This window comes from Rhodotorula paludigena (assembly GCF_050403205.1).
Source record: "Rhodotorula paludigena JCM10292 DNA, Rt_paludigena_JCM10292v1_ctg73, whole genome shotgun sequence".
NCBI lineage: Eukaryota > Fungi > Basidiomycota > Microbotryomycetes > Sporidiobolales > Sporidiobolaceae > Rhodotorula > Rhodotorula paludigena.
In genome coordinates this window covers 43,808-61,980 of record NW_027481385.1, presented here as the reverse complement: position 1 = coordinate 61,980, position 18,173 = coordinate 43,808, and the positions used below count along the sequence as shown (strand labels likewise).

The 18,173-nt window shown below is 62.4% G+C and overlaps 7 protein-coding genes across 7 annotated transcripts; 5 read left to right on the top strand and 2 right to left on the bottom strand.

Moving 5' to 3' along the window:
• Positions 1-684: 684 nt before the first annotated feature.
• JCM10292_005435 (YqaE/Pmp3 family membrane protein) lies at positions 685-1,438 on the top strand (the record flags this gene model as incomplete). The annotated part of the gene is made up of 4 exons (XM_076652368.1): positions 685-703; positions 770-822; positions 1,008-1,167; positions 1,329-1,438. 4 exons carry the CDS (start codon positions 685-687, stop codon positions 1,436-1,438), a joined length of 342 nt encoding a protein of 113 aa, XP_076502095.1.
• Positions 1,439-1,499: 61 nt separating this feature from the next.
• Positions 1,500-3,404, top strand: JCM10292_005434 (uncharacterized protein; the record flags this gene model as incomplete). Its single annotated transcript, XM_076652367.1, has 3 exons — positions 1,500-1,556; positions 2,847-3,072; positions 3,181-3,404. The coding sequence occupies 3 exons, from the start codon at positions 1,500-1,502 to the stop codon at positions 3,402-3,404; spliced, it is 507 nt and encodes a 168-aa protein (XP_076502094.1).
• A 373-nt stretch (positions 3,405-3,777) lies between these two features.
• JCM10292_005433 (uncharacterized protein) lies at positions 3,778-8,181 on the top strand (the record flags this gene model as incomplete). Its single annotated transcript, XM_076652366.1, has 16 exons — positions 3,778-4,044; positions 4,344-4,592; positions 4,757-4,933; positions 5,085-5,477; positions 5,570-6,123; positions 6,183-6,563; positions 6,635-6,784; positions 6,849-6,922; positions 6,991-7,064; positions 7,145-7,167; positions 7,239-7,269; positions 7,341-7,411; positions 7,477-7,499; positions 7,556-7,597; positions 7,655-7,743; positions 7,804-8,181. The coding sequence occupies 16 exons, from the start codon at positions 3,778-3,780 to the stop codon at positions 8,179-8,181; spliced, it is 2,976 nt and encodes a 991-aa protein (XP_076502093.1).
• Positions 8,182-8,303: 122 nt separating this feature from the next.
• On the bottom strand, positions 8,304-10,575 carry JCM10292_005432 (uncharacterized protein; the record flags this gene model as incomplete). The annotated part of the gene is made up of 10 exons (XM_076652365.1): positions 8,304-8,449; positions 8,508-8,653; positions 8,722-8,960; positions 9,020-9,129; positions 9,183-9,318; positions 9,377-9,597; positions 9,654-9,792; positions 9,848-9,960; positions 10,015-10,174; positions 10,228-10,575. 10 exons carry the CDS (start codon positions 10,573-10,575, stop codon positions 8,304-8,306), a joined length of 1,758 nt encoding a protein of 585 aa, XP_076502092.1.
• Positions 10,576-11,080: 505 nt separating this feature from the next.
• On the top strand, positions 11,081-13,239 carry JCM10292_005431 (uncharacterized protein; the record flags this gene model as incomplete). Its single annotated transcript, XM_076652364.1, has 10 exons — positions 11,081-11,213; positions 11,280-11,341; positions 11,401-11,622; positions 11,693-11,791; positions 11,849-11,940; positions 12,002-12,596; positions 12,667-12,762; positions 12,827-12,933; positions 12,986-13,035; positions 13,103-13,239. The coding sequence occupies 10 exons, from the start codon at positions 11,081-11,083 to the stop codon at positions 13,237-13,239; spliced, it is 1,593 nt and encodes a 530-aa protein (XP_076502091.1).
• Positions 13,240-13,530: 291 nt separating this feature from the next.
• JCM10292_005430 (uncharacterized protein) lies at positions 13,531-16,368 on the bottom strand (the record flags this gene model as incomplete). The annotated part of the gene is made up of 12 exons (XM_076652363.1): positions 13,531-13,933; positions 14,003-14,128; positions 14,191-14,389; positions 14,458-14,664; positions 14,726-14,781; positions 14,846-14,998; positions 15,056-15,121; positions 15,179-15,418; positions 15,490-15,583; positions 15,642-15,766; positions 15,826-15,957; positions 16,025-16,368. 12 exons carry the CDS (start codon positions 16,366-16,368, stop codon positions 13,531-13,533), a joined length of 2,145 nt encoding a protein of 714 aa, XP_076502090.1.
• Positions 16,369-16,670: 302 nt separating this feature from the next.
• JCM10292_005429 (carbon-nitrogen hydrolase family protein) lies at positions 16,671-17,859 on the top strand (the record flags this gene model as incomplete). Its single annotated transcript, XM_076652362.1, has 5 exons — positions 16,671-16,722; positions 16,800-16,889; positions 16,951-17,243; positions 17,301-17,360; positions 17,446-17,859. 5 exons carry the CDS (start codon positions 16,671-16,673, stop codon positions 17,857-17,859), a joined length of 909 nt encoding a protein of 302 aa, XP_076502089.1.
• Positions 17,860-18,173: the final 314 nt, after the last annotated feature.

The window sequence follows — 18,173 nt, the reverse complement described above, 5'->3', positions numbered from 1 at the left end:
GACGCCCTTTTCGAACTTTTCTCCCGCTCGCTCGCCCAGTGGCACAGACACTCTACTTCGCCCGCCTTTCCTTTGTTCCTCCTCCCGGGTCCCGGTTCCTCTCCTTGTCCTTTCTACGGTTCTTTTGCCTCTGCCTCGATACACTCCCTGCCATACGCCCTGCAATGCGTGGAAACACGGCTATAGACACTTGCACCCTTTGTGGTCCGTGGACGAGAACGGACTTTGCTGGTGCGGCGGCGTCATCGTCGCGGCGCCTTCACCGCCTCGTTCGCTCTTTCCGCCTCCTCTGCTCGCACGTTCAGTCCCTGTACCAGCCGGACTGCTCAGCTGTACGTCTCTATGCTCGATTAGCGTTTGCGACTTTCCAGCTCCGTCCCGGCCCCGCTGCTCTCGCTCGACTCCTCGACTGCTCGTCGGCGGGTGGCGCAGCGCACGACGTTCCGAGCGCCGTACAGGGGCTGGTTCGCACTCGTCCGAGGGGTCTGCTGCCCTCGGGATCTGTGCAGGCCTATCGGGCTCGGGCAGGGCAGGAGCGCTCGCTCGAACACCCATAGCGGCGACCTCGGTTCGGCAGACCTTGGGCGACTCACCCATGCACGGCGACAAGCAGCACGAGCGAGCACATACTGCACACGTATTGACACAGTCCTCGCGCTTCCGCAGCGAAACTCCACCCACGCCATGGCTCGAACCAGCGACAGTGCGCCTCTCTCTTCCTCGCATTCACGTGGTAGTCTGGGTGCTGACCTTGGCGAGCATGATGCAGTCCTCCTCATCCTCGTCGCTATCCTCTTCCCGCCAGCCGCGGCAGGCATCCTGGTGCGTTGATTTGGGCGGTCTTGCCTTGGTCGTCGCTCCGCCAGCCTCGGCCTGTGCCGCATCCTCGTCGAGGAGGCGTGTGGTCATTCCTCGAGCACGCCTACGCGGACGAAAAGGAGACCGAGGAGCAGTACTAGGGAAACGGATCACGAGCTGACGCCGGCACCCACTCGCGCGCCCCGCAGTCCGGCGTTTGCGCGATCGACTTCTGGATCAACCTCCTCCTGACGCTCCTCGGCTACATCCCGGGCCACATACACGCCTTCTGGCTCATCTACCGCCGCATGAAGGCCGACGAGATGTATGGCGAGGGCAACTGGGTGTACACGGGCAACGCCGAGTATGGTGAGCCGCTCTCGCTTTCTCCTCCTTCCCGGGCTGCTCGGCGTGCGAATCAGGAGCCTACCTTCCTCGGCATCTCGAAGGACGACAGATCATGCGTCCACGGAGGCCTACCACATCGGCTCCAGCGCGGGAAATTGACTCCGCTCCTCCCACATGTGCAGCCCCGCTCGACCCGCAGTACGCCCCGCACCCGCACGCACACCCGCACCCGCACGCGGTGCACGGGTACCAGGCTGTGCCGCAGCAGCAGACGCGCTACGGGACGGCGTGAGGAGGATGACGAGGTGCATTCTGTCTCGCTTCGTTGGCTGCGTCGTCTTCAAGCTCGACTCATGCTCTGGCACGAGCAGATCTACCTGCATCCGGAGGCGCCGGCGAGGATGAGGCGCGTGTTGACGAGACGGAGGACGACGATACCACCTTGGTTTCCCTTTACAGATGTGTAGCCCTTCTCTCCGTTTCCTGTTCCCGTACTTGTGCAGCTGAATGCGCGACTCGGCAGAGAGTGAGGCAAGCTCCCGCTCTCTCTCTCCTCTGGCTTTCCTCACTCGTTTGCCCAACGTCTCTCGGCGCCTTCCCTCCTTCTCTTCCGAGTTTGCGCTCCCCTCGCTCTGTGTTCTCTCCGACTGAGCCCCAATTGTCTGCTATGCTCGCAACGCTGCCCCCTCTCGCAGCCACGCAGCTCCGTTTCGCTCTCGTGCGCTCCCTCGCTTCGCTTCTCGCGCTCGCCTGCCTCGCTCTCTCCCACCTCTGACATCCGCGCGTGCAGGCCCTCGTCCTGCTCGAGCACAAGCCCGCGTCACTCATCGTCTCCGGTGCGTCCTCGTGCCGTCCCCACCGTCCAGTCGCGGCGGGCGAGTCGAGACTGATGAGATCCGCAGTCGCGCAGAATGGCTCGCCCAGCTGCGGGACAAGCTGCTAGGGGTGCAAAAGCGCACAGCAGAGCCGCACGAGCTGCATGGGCGGGACCCGGATGACGAGCGAGTGCGCCACCAACCGACGCAAAAAGTCGCAGCACAAGGTGCGTTTTACTCGCTCGAACAGCTTCTCCGGCCGCGCAGACTGCTTCTGCAGCCTCACGACTGCGTACTTGATCGTGCGCTGACTCGCAGATAATTTCCCATCACAGATTTCTGGGCATTCGACGACGACGACGAGCAGCAGGTTCTTGCGGCCGCTTCGACCCGTGAGCTTGCTCCCGGCATCCTCTCTAGCAGCGACAACACTCCTTTCTTCTATCATGGCTCGCCCTGCGCAGTCTCGCCCGACCTCGCCTCCGCCCTCGCCCCGCTCCTCTCCCCGCTCTTCCGCGCACCGACTCAGGCTCACCTAGGCCACTCATCGTCACACGTGTCCGCTCCAGCGCCCGCCGCCCTCTTGCGCCAAGCAGTCGAGCACCTCGACCGCGCCGCGACCGAGCAACTTGCGGTCGGACCGTGCACAGCGGCCGGTGAGACGCTGCTTGCGGTTGAGCGGATGCTGAGCTGGCTCGTCGAACGGGTTGAGGAGCTGCCGAGCGCGAATCGCGCGCAAGAGGCTCTTTTGGGGGCATGGGTCGGTGCGGAGGCAGCAGGTCGAGCGATGGAACAGGTGGAACTGGCGGTGAGTGCTGCGCGGCACGGTCGCCGACTTGTTCGCGGCTCGTGAAGGGTATCTGACATGCACATTCACTGCTGCAGCTCGTACAGCTCGCCGAAGATCTGGTCACCGCGCCCGTAGTCGACAACCCCGTCGCGACCGCCTGCCTCGCCGCCATCTTCATCCGCATCTCGTCGCTCCCGTCCGCCGCACCGCTCGACACGATCCTGCCCGCACTAGTCGAAGCTCTCTGTGTCACACTCGAAGAGATACTGGCGGGCGCCGATTCGCCGAGTCTCGCGTCGGAGCAGTCGACGAGGCTCTCACGTCGACTCTACGCGCTCCTCTCGCTGTCGCACCTCGTCCTCTCTTACTCCCGCACCGCTCTGCCGCCTCTCCAGGGACAATCTCTCACGTCAAATCCTCTGGCCACAGGACCGCACTCGCTTCTCGCGACTGTGCACGCGCGCCTGACCCGCCTCATCGGGTCGTACGGCGTCGACACGCATTTGGCGACACTCGCTCTCTCGGCGCCGCAACTCTCGAGCACCGGCGGTGCAGAATCGGGTTTAGGGAGTGAGATGGGTGCGAGGACGGTCGAGGAGGGGGTGCTGGGACTGTGGGAGCGCGTCGGCGCGTTGCTCGATGCGGCGCGGTAAGGAGAGACGGGCGGGGCGGTGAGGGGCCAGCGTAGAGTAGGAGCCGGCATGTACTTCAGGCCCAGCAAGACGCACGTGCGCCTGAACGGCGGCAATGTGCCGTGTTGCGAGTTGCGCGGAAGGGGCGGCCGGGTACGCGGAAGCATTGGCCGAGTTGGCGAGGTCAACGTTGGACTTTCCTGTCGCGCGGCTCTGGCCCGGAAGTGCGACTGGTTCTTTCATCCTCGTGTGTGTGCACAAAGGCCCGGCGAGCCCCGGGGTGAGTTGTTCTCGAGACTTGTGCGCGGCCCCACTTGGCCTCCTTCTCTCGCTCCGTCTTCTCTCGTCGTCTCGCGCCTCGTCGCACTCGGGGCAGACCGTGCACGCACGAGCCATGCCTCCCCGTCGCTCTACGCGCTCGACTGCCGGCTCCAAGCCCGCTCCCTGTGCGACCGTCGCGTCGTCGTCGTCGTCGCGCACGCTCGACCTCACGCGCTCGTCGGCGTCGCCCGAGCCGCACAAGGCCGCCGCCGAGCGAGAGCGGCTCAACGCAGACGAGAAACCCGCGCGGGCACTGCAGGACGAGGAGAACGACCTCGCGAGGGACGCAGACGACGGCGACGGGGACGTCGAGGTCGTCGACTTGGCCAGCAGCGACGCCGTGCGTTCTTTGGATCCGCTGGGCTCTTGACGCGGCTCTTGCAGAGGCTCGGCGGTCTTTCGGGCGGGACGACGAGCGCAGCGGACGAGGTGGAGCGCGGACGGAATAACCACGACGGTGGAGGAGCGCGCCGAGCAGCTCGGAGTGGGTTTACTCAGCGTCTGTAGCGCGTCTGCTGGGACCCAAGACGCGCGCAGCAGACCTCAGGGGCTCTTCTGCGCCGTTTCGCCGTCCATTCGCATGGATCTTCTTCGTTCGCATGCACGAAACTGACCTCCTTTGATCCTCCGCCTTTATAGGGCCCTTCCACTTTTGCTGCGGCATCCAGCAGCCGCGCCGCCCCCGCCGCACGCCGTACCTCGACCCGCAAGCGCCGCCTCTCGTCCGCTTCTCTCGCCCCTCCCGCCGCCGCCCCGGATCCGCCCGCAGAGTACGCCGACCCGGACGACCCGAAAAAGCTCCTCGAGGATTACAGGGTCCTGCTGCGCGGCGAGGGTGGCAAATGCGGAAAGTGCGGCGAGGCGGTCGACGGAAAGAGGGGCGACACGGTGCGTTCCGCGTCTCTCCTACGCGGCGCGCACTCGCGTAGCTGCAAGCGCAGAGCGCGTGCCTACATGTTCTCGCTTCCGTCTCTTCTCGCTTCCGTCTCTTCTCTCGACGTGCCGTGACTGGTGCACTGACACGCTTCTCTCCCTGCTCGTGCCTGCCGCAGCTCCCTCTCACCTCCTCCACCCCGCTAGCCTCGTTCCTCGCCCTCTCGACAGCGGCGTGCTCCAGCTCGAAGTGTGGTGCACATCTGTGCAAGGGGTGTTGGGAGCCGCTCAACGCCGATGAGGGGAGGAAGGAGGGCGAGTGCTGTGCGGCCGGGAAAGCCATTGTGCTGTTCGAGGTGCGTCGCTACGGTTTGTCACGCGTGCTAGCCTATCAAGCAGTGGCGCTGGAGGCTTGGTTGAGCTTTCGAACGCTGCTTGTGGCCACGTTGCGCTTAAGCGCGTGCTGACGTTCGCGCATTCCCGTCTCTCCCGCCGCTCGCTCCGCAGATTCTCGCCTCGCTTGACACCCTCTACCTCACCGAGCACCTTCAGCGCCCCTCTTCCTCGACCACCTCCGGCCCCGCCGCAAAGAAGCGCCGCACGACCAAGCCGCCAACGGGCACGGGCGCCGGGACAGGCTACGGCTCGGGCGCAGGCGCCGTCGCGTACGGCTACGGCGGCTACGGCGGCTATGGCGCCGTGACGAACGGGACGGGCTACGCGCTCGACGACGGCCTCGACGACGACGGCGGCGAGGGCGGACTCGGCTACGCGCTCGACGATGCCGAGGACAAGTTCTGGGCGGCGAGGGGCGACGTGGGGATGGATGATCCCGCGGTCCAGCAGCAGCTGGATGAAGAGCTGGAGAGAGTCAGGAAGGAGTGGGAGGAGAAGAACAAGGTGCGTCGCCGCCGCAGCTTCTCGCTCTCAGTCGCCCTGCCCTGCTGCACTTGGCCGAAGACGCTCATTTGGCCAAATGCACGTGCACGCAGGAGAAGCTCGCGGCGAGAAAGGCCGCCGCCGACGCCGCCTCGGCGTCGACCTCGCGCGCCGACTCGCTCGACTTGCAGTACACCCGCGCGCTCTCGCTCCTCTCGTCGGCACTCCCCGCGCCGGACGCGCCCACCGCGCAGCTGTACGACTTTCTCCCCTCGCCCGCGCTCACGCCCCTGCTGCAGCTGAGCACGCTCCCGGACGTGCTCGCGCTCCTCCTCCGCAACGACTCGGTGCCCGAGTGGCAGCGCCGCAGCGCTGTCTACTTTGCCATGCTCGACGTCATGCAGGCGCTCGGCGCGGGCGAGGGGACGCTCGGCGTCCTGTTTGGCGAGAGGAGGGCCAAGCGGTGGAGCGAGGGCGTGGGCAAGTGGGTCGACGGGACGGGCGACGTCAGGTGGGAGAGAAAAGTCGTGCGGGAGGACGACGAGGACGTCAAGGGCAAGAGTAAGGGGAAGGCCAAGGGCAAGGGGAGGGCGACGGCCGCGAGCAGGAAACGCAAGGCCGACGAGCAGGAGCACGAGGAAAAGGGCGAGCCCGTCACAGCCGCTTCGTGCGTTCCCTTCAAGAGCTGTTTATGCCAGCAAATTAAGTAACGTTTTGCACTCACAGGCTCTACTCGCTCCTGAAGAAGCTCACGGTCCAAGCCGAAGCGTTCCGCCGCGCCGCGACGTCGGGCACGTTCGAAGACGCCGACGTCGCGCTCGTCGGCATCTGCGGCGACTTTGCGACCGCGGGCGAGCGATTCCGCGCGCTCGAGGGCGTGTGGGCCGAGCGCTGTGGCGGCGGCAGTGGCGGGCGCGACGGTGTTGCCGAGCGGAACGGGACAGAGGGGAAGAACGGCAAGGGCAAAAGCAAAGGCAAGGGGAAGGGCAAGGCTCACGAGTGGAGCGAGCAAGACTGGATCAGGGCCTGCGGCGAGCTCGCGTACCAGACGGCCGAGATCGGTGTCGACGGCGGCGGGAGCGACGGCGGCAAGACGTTCCTCTCACAGTGCGTTTGGTCTCCCTCGACGAACCTTGCACACCCGACACCTTGCGCGTGCTCACGTTGGTCGTGCGCAGCCACTACCACCGCGAGATCGCCTCGACGGCGTCGTCCCGCCGCCCGCACAATAGCTTCGTCCACCTCGCGAAGGAGCTCGCAGTCCTCTCGACGAGCCTCCCGCCCGGCATCTGGGTGCGCGTCGACGAGGCGCGCATCGATGTCATCAAGTACGCATGATTGCCTATCTTCCAGGGGCACGGCGGAAGAGACTGACTCGTCGGCGGCGAGCAGGTGCCTCATCGCCGGTCCCGAAGGCTCGCCTTACGCTCATGGGCTCTTCGAGTTCGACATATTCCTTCCGCTCCGTGCGCCATTGCTCGGCTTCTGGATGGGCAATCGGGAGTGCTGAACGAAGTGGTTCCTCGTCGTGCAGAATACCCGCAGGTCAGCCCGCTGTGCTGGCTCAAGACGACGGGCGGAAACCAGTGCCGCTTCAACCCGAACCTGGTGCGCTACCACGCTCGTCCGTCTCTTCGTGCGGTGGTTCTGCGGGAACTGATGCTCAGTGATTCATTGGGGTCGCACAGTATGCTGAAGGCAAGGTCTGCTTGTGCGTTGTCTCCTCTCCCTTTCTCGACAGCTTACCGCTCTGCGTGCTGATTTCTCGCATATGCGCTGCAGGAGTCTTCTCGGTACTTGGAGCGGCTCGCCGGTACGTGCACAATTATTCTGCAGCGTCGGTTGTTCGCATGTTCACACGTCTCCTTTGCCGGTGATGCGCAGGAGGAGATGTGGCAGCCAGGAAAGAGCACGATATTGCAGGTGTTGCTGAGCATCTGCTCGATGATTCTCGGGTGCGTCTCTCCCCCTCGTTTCGCTCGTTCAGTCCAGTCCTCATGCTCGCCCTCGCTTACCGCAGGACCAACTACCCCTTCTACAATGGTCCGCTTCGTCCCTTTCGTATCGAGCGCACAGTTCTCACCTCGAGCGATCTGCAGAGCCTGGCTTTGGTGCGCCACGCGACGACGACCGCAATAAGAGTACGCCCTCGCTTCCTCGTATGCGAGACCGCACCTGACGATGCCCCCTACTTACAGCGTACAACAAGAACTGCTCGCTCGCTACGACTCGCTGGGCCATGCTCGACTGGATCCAGGGCGACAAGTTCAAGGATTCGATCTGGGCGGTGCGTCCGCCCTTTTTGTCTTGTTCCCCTCCATCTTGCTGACGCCACGACGCATTCCAGGATGTCATCGCCTCGCACTTCCTCCTCCGTCGCGACAACGTCCTGTCGACGATCTCGGGCTGGGCGGCGCAAGACGCACGCATGTCGAGCTGGACGCCCTCGCTCAACGCGACGGCCGGCACTGCCTCGCTCGAGCCGTACCGCTACGGCGCGTACAAGTACGTTCCGCCTGTCGCGAACGGTGACGCGGCGAAGAAGGGTAAGGGCAAGGGGAAGGGAAAGGCGGCGCAGGGGGCGCAGGGGGCGCAGGAGGAAAAGCCTGCCGTGCCTGTTGGCCCGCCGCCGAGGGACCTGGTCAAGGAGGTCGAGGAGGCACTCGACAAGCTTGCGAGTTGGCGCGAGGAGGGGTGGCTTGCAAAGCTTGCAGCTGCGACGTAAGGCGTGAGGCGTGCACCGCGGAGGGGAGCGCGGCGTCGCGCATTGCATTCCAGTCCCGTGCCTTTGACACCTCGGCAGTCTCTTCGTCAATCACAAAAATACAGAGCATGAGAGGGTCTAGTCTATGCTGCCGACGAGCTCAACGTCGTTTGCTTCCGCACGGCCTCCTCGACAATGCGGACCATACCAAGCAGCTCGTCCTCGCGGAAGCGTCGAGGGTTGACCAGCTGCAGCACGACGGGTGCATTCTTGTGCGCTTCAGGCGAGTCTGAAGTGCGAAAGAGTCAGTTCAGAACAAACAAGCAGGCTGAGCCAGGTAATCTCACATGCGCTCCATTGCTCCTGGTCGTACGGCGAAAATGCTGCACCGGGCAAAGGCTCCAGGCCATCCTTGACCGGGTCGATCTCGCCGAGAGGAAGCGTGCACGCCGGGAGGTCTAGCAGCGACCACAGCATTGTCCAGGTGATCGGTCTGAGGATGACAGGATGACTCGTGGTCAGCATGAGCTCCTCGGGTGCATTGAGAACGAGAAAAGGTACTCGGCGTCGTGCGGACGGCCCAAGTGCATCTTCGCGAGGTGCGCAAACACGGGGCAGAGGATCACGTCGAATGGTTTGCCCGATCCCGCCGCGGTAATGCCGTCAAGTCTGTGGCCCGAACGCTGCCAGAGCTCGAGGAAATCTTGCCTGAATGCATCGCGCTGAGTTTGCAGAGAATTGAGCTCGTAAACGGTTGAACCGGGAGTCGAGGTGAAAGGAAAGGCTTCGGGGACGATGGGCTGTGAAAGGTCCGGAGGAGTCAGCAGAGATTCAGGCAGGCGACTAGATTACAGCATACCTCGCCTGTCGGTTTGAGGAAAGCTCTGAGGTCGGCACCGCCGTCAGCGCCGGCGAGTCTGCTGAAGAGCGCACTTGCTGCCTGGTGGTCGATCGCCTCAAGCTCGGTGACTGTACAAGTGCGTCAGCTGTGCTCGCTGTAGAATTCGGCCTGGCGCGCGCACCGGTATGCCCGGCTGCACGCAAAGCGGAGACTGTCTCGCGCAGCGCGCGGCGGATGGGTGGATGCGAATGAGCGAGCCCATTATCGAGCGAAAACGCAACGTGAAGCGTGCGCGACCCAGTCGCAGTGATCCAAGGCTGGCAAGCTCGAGAGCATGTCAGGCGTGGTTGACAAAAGCAGCGGAACGCCACGCACGCGCTCGACGACCTTCGGGTCGAACAGCGAAGGCTCCGCATCGATGACGGCGCGCATCACAACGTCAAGGGAATCTACGGAGCGGGCGAGCGGACCGATCGTCGACTCGATGCCCTCGAAGCCCTTGAGCACGTTGGATACGCGAGCATAGGGAAGGCGGCGTGTCGTAGGTCGCAAGCCGTACAGGCCGTTTGCGAGCGCGGGCACACGCACAGAACCGCCTGCACAGGCCTCGCGTCAGCCTGTAGTCGTGCAGCTGAGCGAGGACGCAGCGTACCGAAGTCGGTGCCGAAACCGACGATGCTGCCCTTCATGGCGAGTAAGGCGCCCTCGCCGCCGCTCGATCCACCGCTACCCAACGAGCGATTGCGGGGATTGAGAGTCCGTCCAAAGATGTTGTTGTTGGTCTCGGCAGACTGCGGAAGATCAGGTCAGGCTCAAAAGGAGGCGTCGGGTTTGGGCAGACCGTACCATCATTGTTTGCGGAACGTTGGTCTTGCAGAAAATGACGGCACCGAGCTTCTGCAGCAGGTCCACAAGCACGCTGTTGCGCTCTGCAGGCTTATGACACAGCGACGCAAAGCCTGCGCACGAACATCGCTGAGTTGCGGATCGACGAAAGAAGCAGCGCAACGCACCGATGCTCGAATCGACACCCTCGAGGTCAAATTGGTCCTTCAGCGAAATCGGAAGGCCGTGCAAGGGTCCGTAGAGTTCTCCGGTCCGCTGCAAGTGCTCGTCGAGTTTGGCAGCCTGTGCTCGCGCGGCGTCAAACGTGATCTCGGTGAGGCAGTTGGTCTGACGAAGAGAGCGTCAGCGGCAGCTCATTGCAGCGCAGCGACATTACGCACCAGCTGATGAGCAATAGCCGCGCGCCCGCAGTAAGCGTCGATGACTTCGACTGCCGAGTACTGCCGGTTTGCGATGCGCTTGAGGAGGACCGTCGCCTCGTCAACTTCCGTCAGCTCGAGCTGCGCAGCCGACAGAAGCCCACACGAGCTGGCGACGCTCCTGACGTCGCTCCCTGCCTCCATGAGGACAGCCTCGGGCAACATCCATTGGGGAGGAAGGGCTGCCCTCTGAGCCGCACGCTTCGCCGCTGCGGTGACTTGCCAGCCTGCGTGAGGCTTCGCGGCGCGCTGTGTATCTTGAAGCGGTTCCGCTGCTGCAGCGGGCACGACGGGGACAGAAGCCAGCATACTCGGACGGCGATTCAGAGCGAGTCGAGCGATCAAGAGGTCGAGGCAGAGTGCGGGCCCCGGTGCGGTGGGTGAGAGCTTCGGCGATGCGCACACAGGCAATTGTGCAGCGCACAATTCGCCGGGACAGCTGGGGAGAGCCGCATGCGGAGAACACGTGAGTGCCGGAGGATACGTCGACACGGATCTTCCGCTCACCTCTCTCTCTCTCTCCGCTTCCAGGGACCGGTGTCCTCAATTCCCGCGCCTGCGGTTCTGAGATTCGACGATCGCGGTCTCGTCCTCCCGTGCTTAATTTTGGGGCCGGTCCAGCCGCACCTGGGACCCCACGTGAACGGGCGGGAGATTCGGTCGTCCGCATTGCCCGTTGCTCCGCTGGCTGGACGGTTTGCCCGTTGATCGAGGGCCCCCATTTTGTGTCGGACAGCTGCTTGGAAGCCGTGCTGTTATCACGCTGGTGCTCGCTCTCGACTTTCTCCTTCGCTTCTTTCCCACACCTCCAACCATGGCTTTCGGCATTCTCGAACCGCGCAACGTAGCAAACCCCGTTGACGTGCCGGGTACCGCGACCCTTGAAGAGACGCGTAACAACGACTCCGATCCTTTCGTCAAGCATGCTCCTGGCAGGCCGGACCTGAGTGAGCCCGGCATCCTCCCGTTCAGTTTCGAGGCTTGGCTTTCTGATGTGTATGACCTATCATCAGTCCTTGTTCCAACGCCCTCGGACGACCCGTGCGACCCGCTCAACTTTAGCCGGGCACGAAAGGTGCGTTCTCCTTTCTTCGCGGCCTTCGTCCTCGTGTTGACACTTCGCGGCCATTGCAGGAAGCCGCGTACCTTGCTCTCCTAGGTGGAACGGTACTGGCTGGCACGTGCGGCCCGCTGGTTGCGCCAGCGTTCGTCCAGCTTGCCAGCGAGCTTGACAGGCCGCTTAGCCAGATATCGCAGCTCAACGGCAGCCTTGTGCTCACCATCGGCGTAGGCAGCGCCGTATTTGCCCCCATCCAGCGCAAGTGGGGCACGCGCCCGTCGTTCCTCATTGCTGCGGTTCGTCCATTTGCACTGTGATTCTGTTCTGACGAAATGCCACGACTCACTCCCGTGGACATCCTTGCAGCTCTTTGCCTTCGTCTCCCAGATCTGGGCTGGCGCGTCCAAGACCAACTACCCATCGCTCCTGGCGGCGCGTGCTGTGCAAGGACTCGCCATGGGTTGCGTGAGTCTGCCGTTGATGACTGTTTGAATGTCCATGAGCTGACGGATCAATCTGCAGTATTTCAACAATGTCCCTGCTGCCGTGGACTCGCTCTTCTTTGTGCATGAGCGTGGCCTCCGGATCTCGCTCTGGAACGCTTGCCTTGTTGGGTGTGGTCAAGCTCCCCCATTCGAGCCGTCGCTCCCCACACTGACTTTGTTTCTGTGGCAGTGGCATCAATCTCGGTCCTGTGATCTCGGCGCAGATCATCCAGGCGCAAGACTGGACCTACGCGTTCTGGTGGCAATCTCTCGCCAACGGCATCGTGCTCCTCGCCACGGTGGCCTTCGTTCCGGAGCTTATCTACGACCGCTCGCCGTACAACGCCGAGGTCGCTCGTCGTCGCGAGCTGGCCTGCCCCACGTCCGACAAGGTGTCGACCGAGGACAAGGATGCGGTGCTTGCTTCCGTCGTTGCAGCTCCCGCTTCGAAGTGGTCCGCCTACCGCCTCTATACCGGTGTCAAGACCGATGAGCCGTTCTGGCGCATCGCCATTCGTCCCTTCTTCTACGTTACTTCGCCTGTCGTCATCTGGGCAACCCTCACCTTCTCTGTCTGCTTCAACCTGCTCCCTCTCGCCGCTACCGTGTACTCCCAGATCTTCTCTGCGCCGCCATACAGCCTTAAGGTGGGCTCGATCGGCATCCTCTCGGGCATCCCGCCTCTCATCGGTACCATCATTGGCACGGTGCTCAGCGGCCCCGGTTCGGACTGGATCGCCAAGGCAATGGCAAAGCGCAACAACGGTATCTACGAGCCCGAGTTTGTGCGTTACACACGAGCCCTTCGTGCTTTCGCGTGCCCCTTGCCTCGCAGACTGACTCTCGCCGTTACAGCGATTGATCACTATGAGCCTCTTCCTGGTCTTCGGTGGCATGGGCTTCTACGGGTGGGGCTTGCAAACGTCGGAGTCATGGATCGTGCCGGCCGTGGTGCGTTCTACCCTACTCTGACTGCCCTTTCATGTCGAGCGCCGAGGCTGACGCGCTTTTGCAGTTCATCGCCATCTTGCACGTCGGCGTCAGCGCTGCTACCATCTCGTGTGTCGGCTACGTGACGGACGCCATGCGCGAAGGTGCAGGTGACGCCCTTGCGCTTGTCGTGTGAGTAGGGATTTCCTTCCGCGCCGAGCATTGCTGACGCACGAGACCGCAGCCTCATCAAGAGTTGCATCATGTTTGGTCTGACCTTCATGATTAATGACTGTGCGTATTGCGTCCGCAACGCTGCCGTGGCTGCTTAGCTCCTCACTGACGCTTCTGATACGCGCAGGGTACGCCACCCGCGGTCCGCGCCAGTTCTTTGTATCGCTCGGCTCGCTTGTTGTGGCAACTTCCGCGCTCGTCGTACCCGCCTGGATCTTTGGCAAGCGCGCCCGCCTCTGGTTCTCGCAACACAACCTTCTTTGATAGTGCTCTCGTCTCAAATTGTCTGTTAAGAGCCTCCAGTTGTGCAATCCAGGGTTTTCCGTCCTCATTCTCTGCAACCTTGTTGCACTGTGAGCTGTAAGCAGGTCCAGCCAGAAAGCTGCAAGCAGGTCCAGTCCGAACAGCAGAGAAGACAAAGTGGCCAGCCAAGAGGAAACGTTCCGATCTCAGGGAAACTCGGCAGCGAACAGCGGCGGCAACGAATCGAACAATCTACATGCGCCTTCAGGATGTGGCAACAGACTTTTTACAATCGACAGGGAGCAATACTAGCTACATCTGTTGAACGACTGAGTCCGGCACGCCGCTCCACAGCCATCCCATACCCGGATCCGCCATCGAGAGGTCAAGAAAGTCCACGGCGCCGGCGCCAAAGCCCCAGCTGAAACCCATAGGGAGTACAGAGGAGTCGCCATGTGCTGCAGGGGGAGGGCACGGCGCCGGCGGTGGAGCAGACGGGTTGAGAAGGTCGATGCCCGCTTGCCACAGAGACGCGGAGGATGGCCCCTGCACCTCGTGCGGCGGTGCTACGGTGCTCCAGAAAGTGGGCGCAGTTGGGTAAGGAGTAGCATCACTTGCAGCAGTGGCGGCCTGCTCGGACATGGGCGCCTCGTCGTGCTCGAGAGAAGCGCAGAGACGGGCAAGTCGACGAGCATAGACGGTAGCGAGAGACATGCTGTACATCAAAGGCGCGTCTGATTAGCTTGCTGCACGTGCAAGAAGGGTCGAGTAGCTGTAGACGCACGCGTTTGGGCGGTTCCGAGCAATCTGTTCGAGAACCGTGACAATTCGCAGGCAGTATCCTTGCAGCTCGGGCGAGTGCGGCTGCTTGAAGCGCTTGTTGAGCTCGAGAAGGAAGATGGCGCCGTAGCTGAGCCGGCAAGCGCCGTGAGCGACACTAAAACGCACCAGATTGAGCGAGACAGAACGTACGCGATATGGGAGATGACGTAGTTGGAGCTGTACTGCAACTGCGTCACGCGATCCTCCCAGACAATGACCCGCTGTACTGTCCGTATTGCTGCAGCCTTGCAAGCAGCGAGGACCGAATCGGGCGAGCCTCCGCGAAAGCGCAGACTGACGAGGTTGAGCATGATGACTATGTTCTCGGCGTGTACGTCAATGAAGGGGTCTGTACAAGGTGTCGTGAGCGGTCACAATTGCTAGGCTGAAGGGAAGAACGCCGAAAGACAGACGTACTGACTTCGGACCAGCGAAGCCTCCATGCATCAATCTCGGGCTTCCACGCCGCCCTAAACGACGCCCGCAAGCCTTCGCCGTCATTTTCTTCGCGCAAGCCGCCGGCAAGAGCGAGAGCACGGGCAAAGATCATGTTCACCTGCAAGTTTGCGGCATAGTGGTAGTCGGAATGGTCGACTGAAAGCGACGTTGATACGAGGTGAGCGGCTGCAGAGTCGCCAGTGCGAATCAGATCTGTGCTCTTACGAGAGAGCAAGTCTGCACGCACCAGATGGGATGGGAGGCGGACCAATGCAGTCGAAGCGGCCGCTCTGCACTGACATGCTGCACGTGGACAAGGCGGATGAGCCTGTCGCTCTAGCTTTACGAAGATTGAGAGACCACATACGCAAGACGACCGCAAAAGAGCATGTTCCACGTCCGCTTGCGGTTTTCCGCGAGAAGCTCGAGTTGCGTCTGGTCTGGCGGAAGAGCCCAGCGATAGCTGTCGAGCTCTGCGCCTTCAACCAGAACGTCAAGGCGGAGCTCGGTAGCCATCCGACTGTAACAGAGGGGTGTCAGCATGGGAGGCGCAACGAGAGAAGAACAGGATACTCACACAGCCTCGAACAGCCAAGTCCAGGCGCGATTGTCGGCGGCATTGCATTCGAAGCTGGTCCAATGCCTGCAGCCGCAAGATCATTACGAGAGGTGTAGCAAAGTGACATGGCTCTTCACGTACGAGAGGGCGAAGAAGGCCTGGACGACCTCGATGCTCTTAAGCCCTTGCCCGAAAGACTGCACAGCCAGGCTGAGTGCGTGCGTTTTGAGCTGCTCAGTAAGGTGTGCTGCAGTTGGGTCGTACGTGCTGACAATGTAGGCGATGACTGAAGTGAGGAAAGGCGAGTTGAGGCGGAGCCAGTCCGGTGTGTGCAGGTCGGGTAAGAGGGTCCAGAAGAAGGGGTACAGATGCGTAAAGTAGCTGTTGACGTTGGTCAAGGGCACAGCGTCAACATGTGCTGCGCATCTCATGAGGGATACGAAGGGGCGTACGTGGTAACAAGTCGCTTCAAGTCGCTTGCGGTGAGCAGCCCCAAAGCAACCGGGTCGGATGCAAAGTCCCGCTCAGGCCGGGCGCAGTAAAGACCTGTGCTTGCACTCTGAGTCAGTCCACCGGAGACAGAACCGGGTAAAGGAGGGCGTGCCTGCGTCGTAGTAGCTGTGCGACGGGGTGCTTTGCTTTGGGCTGCCGCCTGCTGATGACCCGACTGCTGTGTCTGCGAGGAATGCTAGCGGGTTGCGGAAGATGCTCGTGTCGCCCTCGGACAATCTGCGAGGATAACGTCTCAGCAGCTGTCGCGGTTGATCCGAGGCAGAACACCGCCGCACCCCTCCGCCGCCTCATTGTCCTTCACCACGACGAGCTCCTCGTCCGATTCTTCGTCGGCGTTGTCCTGCAAGCTGTGCCCTGCGAGGACGGCCTCGAGGTTGCGCTTGATGTCCTGCAAGATGCGCTGATTTCTGCGGAAGCGAGAGATCAACGGCCGCATGGTCGGCAAACAGGAACTACTCGCACGCAGCCACTCACTTGCTCAAGCGTTTCTTGGGTCCGCGCGTGCGAGGTTCAGGGTAGACGCACGCCTGACCCGTTTCGACGCAGCGAGTGCACCAAGACGGGGACGCCGCCTCCCCTTCTGCAACTTCGGCAGCGATGCACTTGGCCTTGACCTTACGGCACGCCGAGCACGCACGGATAAGCACCTTGTCAAGCGGTGCAGCTTGCTTGGCTGCGCTCCGCTTGACCGCGCGATGTGCGACGAGGGCTTCTTCTGCCTCCCACAACTCGTTGACGCCGCGCAGCGCGCTGAGCAGCCGATTGCGGGCCGCAGGCGCGTCGGTAGGCGCTACAGGTACTGCGTGTACATCGTCCATTGCCGGTGCGGGGCGCGGATGCCTAGGTGGACCGATTCCGCCGTTTGTCCCGAGGGGTGCAGTGCGAGCTCTTGCCGCCGCTCGTGTTCGCGCCGGGGCTGCTGTGTGAACGACAAAGCCGACAATTGCTGGCGCTTCCTCCAGTGAGCGCTTGTCCGGCTACGCGTGGGGAAGAGGTACCGCCGGCCTTTGCGACCGCACAGTTTCGCCGCTATCAGCCGCGCTCGCGTGACGGGCCCTCCGCCTCGCTCCTACTTTCTCTCCTGCACCCTAGCCTGCTGCTCCCTGGCTCTCTCGTGCATATGGTGACTACTCAGCGCCAATTCAAGGTTGCTGCTGCGCAGGTGGATGCCGGTCTGTCCGCTATTCGCGCCCGCTCCGAGCGCTCGCCGAATGTCTGCTGACCTGACCCTGCTGCACTGCACATGCAGTCTTCTATGATGCGCAGGCAAATCTTGTCAAGATCATCGCGCTAATCGAAGAAGCGGCAGCCGCAGGAGCGAAACTTGTCGTCTTTTCAGGTCCGTCTCGCGTCTCGTCCTCCTAGTCGGGAACTCCACACTGACCCTGTGGATCTCCAAGAACTCGCTTTGAGCGGCTACCCGTTCCACATCTGGCTTAAGCCGTACCACGAGCAGCTCCCTTACATCGAAGACTTCTACACCAAAGCCGCCGTCGAAGCGGACGGGCTCGAAATGCGCGCGTTGCAGGCAACCTGCGTTGCGCACCGCATTCGCGCCGTTATCGGATTCAGCGAGCGAGACGGCGGGTCGCTCTTCATGTCGCAATGGCTTATCGGACCGGACGGCGACGTGGTGGTGCGCCGGAAGCTGAAGCCAACTTCGCTGGAACGGATCGTCTATGGCGAGGGTGACGTGCGTGGTTTTTGTGCTTGCCCACCTCGAGACCAGGCTCACATGGGCCGCCGACAGGGTTCCGACATTCGCGTGCATGAAACGGAGTTGGGACGAGTCGGCCTTCTGCAGTGCTGGGTGCGTGTCGCCCGTTTGGTCTGAGGAGTTGCCCAACCTGTTGCTCATGTTCTGGCTTCCTCGCTCTGCCAATCTATCCAAGCAGGAGCACGCACAATCGATTCTCAAATACACGATGTCGAGCCAGCACGAAGAGCTGCACTGCGCCAGCTGGCCAGTCTTCCCCGCCCAACTACCGCACCACTCGCTCTCACAACAGGGTAACAGCGCCATCCTCACTGCCTACGCCATCGAGACGGGCACCTTTGTTGTCTCGGCGTCGTCCTACTTCTCGCAACAAAACCTCGACAAGCTCTTTGGCGCGCAGGGAGGCCCGCTTACTGTAGGGTCCGGCTGGACCACCATCATTGACCCCGAGGGACGCACACTTGCGACGGCCGAGCACGACAAGACGTGCATCATCTACGCCGACATCAACCTCGATGCTTGCTACAAGGCCAAGTCGGTGCTTGACCCGCTCGGCCACTACGCTCGGCGCGACGTCTTCCAGTACGTTTGATCTTCTTGTTCTCTTCCCTCTCTCATGGCACGGGACTAACTGCTGTGCTTGGCAGGGTGCACTTCGACACGACACCGCATCACGCCGTGCACGTTGGGCGTCCCTCAGTTCCGAACGCCGTTGCCCCGCAGTTCCGCCTCTCCCGCCGGGAAGTTTTTGAAGGCGTGAAGTTTCCGGACAGTTCTGGAGCAATTTCGTCAACGGGAAAGCAGGAAAATGGGGCGGACAGGGACATAGTGACGGACGATTCGAGCACGTGAAACGGCAAACATCCTTCGTGGGCTTCTCTCTCTTCCCCGGCTGGCTCCCCTCCG